The 7,952-nt window shown below is 51.3% G+C and overlaps 1 protein-coding gene across 1 annotated transcript; it reads right to left on the bottom strand.

Annotated features, from left to right (window-relative positions):
• Positions 1-435: 435 nt before the first annotated feature.
• LOC121293701 (histone H3.3A) lies at positions 436-7,209 on the bottom strand. Its single transcript, XM_041216876.1, has 4 exons — positions 7,098-7,209; positions 3,862-4,003; positions 3,093-3,246; positions 436-2,384 (listed from the first exon to the last, which is right to left on the bottom strand). Exons 2-4 carry the CDS (start codon positions 3,987-3,989, stop codon positions 2,256-2,258), a joined length of 411 nt encoding a protein of 136 aa, XP_041072810.1. The 5' UTR covers positions 3,990-4,003; positions 7,098-7,209; the 3' UTR covers positions 436-2,255.
• Positions 7,210-7,952: the final 743 nt, after the last annotated feature.

Here is a 7,952-nt window from a genome sequence, read left to right as displayed (position 1 = left end):
ATAACCAGCAGTTTCTATAGAAACATTTTGTTAGACATAAAACACTGAATTAATCCATTGTATTATAGCAGGAACTTATACTATTGTGAAATCAGACAAGGCACAACCAGGGACGATTGTCAGCAATGGCCCTGGAAAGCAGTTGAACATATGAACCAAGACCAAGCAGCATCATTCACACTGTCAGCTGTACCTAACTTTTTGCAGGGAGCTGGTGACCAAGCCCGTGAGTAGCTCAACTTCAGTGAACAGACTTACTGACTCAATATCCAGAGTATGCCTGATGTATCAGTATGAGTAACTGTACATCCGGATACTGGATGTTGTGAGCACTGAATAGCCACCGAGTGATGCTTTATACAGCTCATTTATTGCATTTAAAAATACAGTACATTTTGTAATAATCACAGTACAGCATTACGGAAAGTCAATAGGTTGTGGTTTTCATGTACTTTAATGTAATATTTTTTACAATTTTACACCAGCTCCTGTATTGTGTAGAACAGCATGTGATCCTTTTACCAGAATGGGCCCCTTCCTGACTTCCCAATGTCATTTACAAGATACCCAAAGCCATGCAAGGAGTCTTCTCCAACACCAATGGCCCCAACACCACCATGCTAGGGGCCATTACGAATGCTGCAACAGAATAGAGTTAGATTCCCATCAAGTTACTGCATTCCCCCCAGTAAAAACAAACAGAATAGGTTTTTCTTTGCTCATGGGAGATACCTGTGCCAACCGTTCCCCTGCCTTCTTTTACGATGAACAGGAAGAGGCAAGAGCACCGAATGCCATAGCAGTCAACATCCATTTATTCACTCCAGGCCACATTTCAGTACAAAAGCACTTTTCATGTCAAAGTGGCCCTAAGTAAATGATCCAACAGGAATCAATGTAGCACCTTTATATCCTTCCTTGGACGGGACCACTCAGGCAAAAAAAAATCATGTGACATGGGAGTATATCCTTGTCACTCACTAGTAAATTGCTTTCGTACCAATGTTTGTCCGAGATCTACACTGGGGCCCAATTCTCAACCTTTAGAGACCAAACTAAGTGAAAACCCCAATACCAGCTACAGAGCCTCCTTGGCACCAGAGGTGAAAAAGCTCCGTTACATTGATAAAGAGCATCACTACTGTGGTGTCAGAAGGACTGAAGAACATCAACCTTGCAATGCTGAACTTAAGCCTTTGGAACTATTCTGGGAAAAGCCTCAAATATTTTCAAATGCTCATTCTTGCTACCTGGCTACCAAGATCCCTCTTATGAACAGCATTGTCTGAAACACCAAGTTTGATATACCTTTGGACACCAAAACAATACTACCACAATCCACCTGTAAGTGATTCTGTGGCAGAAAAACAGACAGGCAACTGCACTGTTACAATCATAGCCCATGGGATATCACCAAGAACTTATATTATACAATTCCCATATGTACAATCAGCCCCCAGTCTAGGCAGGAACACATCACAAAGGAGCAGCACTTCGTCTCCAACAATGAATGCAATTCAGCAAACTAACAGCTAAACATTCAGTTATGAGAACTGCACAGACTATCTACTCAATCCAGAATTCAAACTAGCCCCTATCTGCATTATCCCAATGTAAAACCACTTGTTTGCATGAGAACAAAAAGCAACACGAGTCCATAAACAATTTAATAATAGATGAATTAATAACTTCCCCCCTCCCCAAAAAACAGATCGATGTGAAAAACAATGCATAAATAGGTAGATAGCTGCCAAGCTGTACACTCCAGCTTGATGTACAAAAGATCAATGCAATTTACTTGGTGTAAGACTGCATCAATTCCTCCTGAGTTACCAACGGAATGACACAATATTTAGGAAGCATTTTCCCCAGTACATTCCTTTCAGTTGACTAGTACAAAATGCTCTAGGAAATAGTCTGATAGAAAACCCAAGTATAATACAAAACAAAAAACTTAAGTGCTGAGGAGCAATGGGGACTTTCCACTTGCACCTCATGCGAATGACAAGTGGAAACAGATCGGTTCCAATTTAGCTACGGTTTAATTTATTTTTTAAGATAACAGTAAGGGCTCCCCTCCCAGTTTAACCACCCACCCTATTAAACTTTAGAAAATTGAATAAAAACAGTGAATACCACATATTCCATTTGCACATTTTCACTCCTTAAAAGTCCATATCCTGACAATATCTGTAAAATCTGCGATATTAAAAAAGGTCCCGCTGTCCATTGCTGATGGAACGATCATGCTCCAATTAAGCTCTTTCTCCACGTATCCTGCGAGCTAGCTGAATATCCTTTGGCATGATGGTTACTCGCTTGGCATGGATGGCGCACAGGTTTGTATCCTCAAAGAGACCGACCAGGTATGCCTCACTCGCCTCCTGTTAAACACAAGGTTGTATGTTTCAAAAGATGGGAAAAAGCCTCATTTTACACATCAAATTAAAATAATCTGCTCTAATTTTTTCCATGTTCATCTGGTTCTGATTCAGAATACTTGCAAAACACTAACTACCAGTGTTATATACATTATTCCTTTCAACACAAGTCAACCTTTGTCAACTAGATTTTGTTCAAACCACAACACTGGTTTCTACTGTTGATGCTTTTATCTGGAACCCTATCATTTTCCCCAATGTCAGTTTTCCCTTATAACTCTGCTTAAAGGCATTTGCTTAACCCTTGCTGGGACAAACAGGTTGTTGCTGTGTTGCAAACTTGATCATTTTAAAAAGCGGTAGTTTTTCTTTCTAGGTGAAAAGAATTCAAATTTACGTCAAAGCATTTATCTAGATCACTGTCATACCAAATACATCCAGCAGCAAGAAAGAGCAAATGTCCAGGCTTTTCGGTTGATTCAACTGAACATAGGAAAAGGGTATAAGATGCGAGGTCTACATACGGCAGTATTTTGGGATTTCAAACTCGAGAATATTTAGCGAAGACCATACAATATTTGATACAGTATCAAAATACCCAAATCACTATGCATCCCAGGTTATTCTGGAGCTAGCTACATGCAGCCCCACAGTACATCACCACCCCTTTACCCTGTGCCCAATGCTGCAGAAGCAATTGCACTGACTTACCTGTAATGCACCAATCGCAGCACTCTGGAATCTCAGATCAGTCTTGAAATCCTGTGCAATCTCACGCACCAGACGCTGGAAGGGCAGTTTGCGAATCAGCAATTCTGTGGATTTCTGGTATCGCCGAATTTCTCTCAGTGCAACAGTGCCAGGCCTGAGAAAACCAAAACAGAATCAATAGGTAATTACAAATGTTCACCCATTTGTTTCGATAAAATTCTCTAATTCGATGACAGAACACTGCAGATACTGAGATACTAGTAGATATATAATATATGCAGAAACTCAGGCAGATACCAGGGAGGTAGGTTGTGTTACACTCCAAGTCTCAAGGCTCTTCATTCATAAGAATGGTCAAGACATGGTACTACTGCTGCCCTCTTCACAATGTCAAACAAATCAGACCTCAGTTATCAAAAACTTTGATCCAGAAACCATCTTTGTGGATAGGCCCCAAAACAAAACAGGGCCATGCATAAAAGCAAAGTCTCATTATATAGTGTCAGGAGATCTGTATGAAGTACTCCATCAGCAACACAGTGGAAGGACACGAACGGCATGCACCTTCATCAATACAACCATGGTCCTAAAAACAAGAACGCAAACACCCAGATTCTCCAAGGGAAACATAAGTAGCATTCTACCAGAGGGAAAAGCAGAACAGATCACCACCTGAGTCCCATACTCAACAGATTTTACCTCAAAAAAATGAACACCACCAGATAACCAGTGAATTGCCTCCAGATTTACATTGTACCCATTCCATTACCTGTAGCGATGAGGCTTCTTCACTCCGCCAGTAGATGGTGCACTCTTTCTTGCTGCTTTGGTTGCCAGCTGTTTCCTGGGTGCTTTGCCTCCTGTGGACTTACGGGCTGTCTGTTTTGTTCGAGCCATCTTGCCTTTAAGTACTGAGACAGTGAGAAGCACATTTATCACATCACTTTGATCAAAGGAATAAACTACTACAGAAAATAAACATAGCAAAGGATGAAATGAAAGGCAGCAGGAACAGAGAGCATGGGCAGGGGTGGGGTGGGGGGGAGAAAGAAAGAGAGCGGGGGGTGGGAGGCGGAGAGCGAGAGAGTGTGGGAGGGTGAGAGAGGGTGGGGGTGGGGGCGAGAGTGAGTGGGGGCGAGAGTGAGTGGGGGCGAGAGTGAGTGGGGGCGAGAGTGAGTGGGGGCGAGAGTGAGTGGGGGCGAGAGTGAGTGGGGGCGAGAGTGAGTGGGGGCGAGAGTGAGTGGGGGCGAGAGTGAGTGGGGGCGAGAGTGAGTGGGGGCGAGAGTGAGTGGGGGCGAGAGTGAGTGGGGGCGAGAGTGAGTGGGGGCGAGAGTGAGTGGGGGCGAGAGTGAGTGGGGGCGAGAGTGAGTGGGGGCGAGAGTGAGTGGGGGCGAGAGTGAGTGGGGGCGAGAGTGAGTGGGGGCGAGAGTGAGTGGGGGCGAGAGTGAGTGGGGGCGAGAGTGAGTGGGGGCGAGAGTGAGTGGGGGCGAGAGTGAGTGGGGGCGAGAGTGAGTGGGGGCGAGAGTGAGTGGGGGCGAGAGTGAGTGGGGGCGAGAGTGAGTGGGGGCGAGAGTGAGTGGGGGCGAGAGTGAGTGGGGGCGAGAGTGAGTGGGGGCGAGAGTGAGTGGGGGCGAGAGTGAGTGGGGGCGAGAGTGAGTGGGGGCGAGAGTGAGTGGGGGCGAGAGTGAGTGGGGGCGAGAGTGAGTGGGGGCGAGAGTGAGTGGGGGCGAGAGTGAGTGGGGGCGAGAGTGAGTGGGGGCGAGAGTGAGTGGGGGCGAGAGTGAGTGGGGGCGAGAGTGAGTGGGGGCGAGAGTGAGTGGGGGCGAGAGTGAGTGGGGGCGAGAGTGAGTGGGGGGCGAGAGTGAGTGGGGGCGAGAGTGAGTGGGGGCGAGAGTGAGTGGGGGCGAGAGTGAGTGGGGGCGAGAGTGAGTGGGGGCGAGAGTGAGTGGGGGCGAGAGTGAGTGGGGGCGAGAGTGAGTGGGGGCGAGAGTGAGTGGGGGCGAGAGTGAGTGGGGGCGAGAGTGAGTGGGGGCGAGAGTGAGTGGGGGCGAGAGTGAGTGGGGGCGAGAGTGAGTGGGGGCGAGAGTGAGTGGGGGCGAGAGTGAGTGGGGGCGAGAGTGAGAGGGGGCGAGAGTGAGAGGGGGCGAGAGTGAGAGGGGGCGAGAGTGAGAGGGGGCGAGAGTGAGAGGGGGCGAGAGTGAGAGAGTGGGGAGGAGTGAGAGAGAGTGGGGGGGGGGTGAGAGAGAGTGGGGGTGGGGTGAGAGAGAGTGGGGGTGGGGTGAGAGAGAGTGGGGGTGGGGTGAGAGAGAGTGGGGGTGGGGTGAGAGAGAGTGGGGGTGGGGGTGAGAGAGAGTGGGGGTGGGGGTGAGAGAGAGTGGGGGTGGGGGTGAGAGAGAGTGGGGGTGGGGGTGAGAGAGAGTGGGGGTGGGGGTGAGAGAGAGTGGGGGTGGGGGTGAGAGAGAGTGGGGGTGGGGGTGAGAGAGAGTGGGGGTGGGGGTGAGAGAGAGTGGGGGTGGGGGTGAGAGAGAGTGGGGGTGGGGGTGAGAGAGAGTGGGGGTGGGGGTGAGAGAGAGTGGGGGTGGGGGTGAGAGAGAGTGGGGGTGGGGGTGAGAGAGAGTGGGGGTGGGGGTGAGAGAGAGTGGGGGTGGGGGTGAGAGAGAGTGGGGGTGGGGGTGAGAGAGAGTGGGGGTGGGGGTGAGAGAGAGTGGGGGTGGGGTGAGAGAGAGTGGGGGTGGGGTGAGAGAGTGGGGTGGGTGAGAGAGTGGGGGTGGGGTGAGAGAGAGTGGGGGTGGGGGTGAGAGAGAGTGGGGGTGGGGGTGAGAGAGAGTGGGGGTGGGGGTGAGAGAGAGTGGGGGTGGGGTGAGAGAGAGTGGGGGTGGGGGTGAGAGAGAGTGGGGGTGGGGGTGAGAGAGAGTGGGGGTGGGGGTGAGAGAGAGTGGGGGTGGGGGTGAGAGAGAGTGGGGGTGGGGGTGAGAGTGGGGGTGGGGGTGAGAGAGAGTGGGGGTGGGGGTGAGAGAGAGTGGGGGTGGGGGTGAGAGAGAGTGGGGGTGGGGGTGAGAGAGAGTGGGGGTGGGGGTGAGAGAGAGTGGGGGTGGGGGTGAGAGAGAGTGGGGGTGGGGGTGAGAGAGAGTGGGGGTGGGGGTGAGAGAGAGTGGGGGTGGGGGTGAGAGAGAGTGGGGGTGGGGGTGAGAGAGAGTGGGGGTGGGGGTGAGAGAGAGTGGGGGTGGGGGTGAGAGAGAGTGGGGGTGGGGGTGAGAGAGAGTGGGGGTGGGGGTGAGAGAGAGTGGGGGTGGGGGTGAGAGAGAGTGGGGGTGGGGGTGAGAGAGAGTGGGGGTGGGGGTGAGAGAGAGTGGGGGTGGGGGTGAGAGAGAGTGGGGGTAGGGGTGAGAGAGAGTGGGGGTAGGGGGTGAGAGAGAGTGGGGGTGGGGGTGAGAGAGAGTGGGGGTGGGGGTGAGAGAGAGTGGGGGTGGGGGTGAGAGAGAGTGGGGGTGGGGGTGAGAGAGAGTGGGGGTGGGGGTGAGAGAGAGTGGGGGTGGGGGTGAGAGAGAGTGGGGGTGGGGGTGAGTGTGGGGGTAAGGGTGGGGTGAGAGAGAGAGTGTGGGGGTAGGGGTGAGAGAGGCAGGAGGGGTAGGGGGTGGAGAGATGGGGGAACTGAAAGATGATTACGGGGAACAGCAAGGAGAAGGAACCCCTACTTGTTTCCCTCCGTCCCCTCTCTGTTGCCGTTATCTTTGTCCCGAGCGCCGTGGGACAAAGGCTGTTGATCTCCCCTCCCCCGCCCGCCCGCCATTTTGTGACAGCCACACTACAGCTGATCCCGGCCAAAAATCTCCGCCCCGATCTGCGAACTAAACCTGCAGTCGAAACTTCCCCCGGGTCGATTAGTACTAACTGAAAACAAACAGCCCCAACTCGAATCGCCGACTCACACCTTTGCGGCCTACAGCAACCACCCCCCAACACCCCCGCCCCCCCCCCCCCACCAAATCTCACACCGGCACTTACCTCCTTCAACAACTTACTCCTCCGCTATAACTCGCTATAGTCCGCGAGCCGAGGCCGATTCCGCTATTTATACCCAGACGTTACGACGCGCTGACGTTGCCGTCGCCCACACCACCTCCCCGGGGGATAAACTCTGCTCCGATTGGTCACAAAACCCACTTTTGATTGGTCTTTAAACTCGCATCGCTATAGGTCCATTCTCTCAAAATGAACCAATCAACTGTAGGATAAATGGCGTGTTCCGATTGGCTTAGTCTAACGCGAATTTCGATCCGCCGGCTGGCACTAAGGTCGGACAGTCAGAGAGGCAGCGAAGCGCCTAGGGAGAGAGGGACGGCAGAGAAGTGTGAGCCACTGCCAACCAGCCCAAATCGGTCAACACTGATGGATTCGGTGTAAGAACAATTTGCTTAAATTTAAAATCACTGTTTAGGATTTGCCTTTAGTTCGCATTTTAACAAAGTGCTTCTATTCACTCCCACAGCCCAGCATCACCTAGTAAAATCCCATTGCTCTTCCCATAGCCCAGCATAATCTCATTGCCTTCCCTATAGCCCATTATAATCCCATTACTGGCCCCATAGTCCAGTATCAATCCTACTGCTCCTCTCTCCCCATAGCTCAGTATAATCCCATTGCTCTCTCCATAGCTCAATGTAATCCCATTGCTGTCCCCTATCCCCATAACCCAGTATCAATCTCAAACAACAGCTTGTAATTACATAGTGTCTTTAATAGAATAAAACATCCAAGGCACTTCACAGATGTGTCAGAAAGCAAAATTTGAACTACATTTAGCGAATTTAGGGTTGATGGCCAAAAGCCTTGTCAATGAGGCAGGATTTAAGTCATGTT

Source organism: Carcharodon carcharias, chromosome 22 (assembly GCF_017639515.1).
Source record: "Carcharodon carcharias isolate sCarCar2 chromosome 22, sCarCar2.pri, whole genome shotgun sequence".
Classification (NCBI taxonomy): domain Eukaryota; kingdom Metazoa; phylum Chordata; class Chondrichthyes; order Lamniformes; family Lamnidae; genus Carcharodon; species Carcharodon carcharias.
Note: the sequence above shows the minus strand (reverse complement) of the source record. Positions and strands in the feature narration are given on the sequence as shown.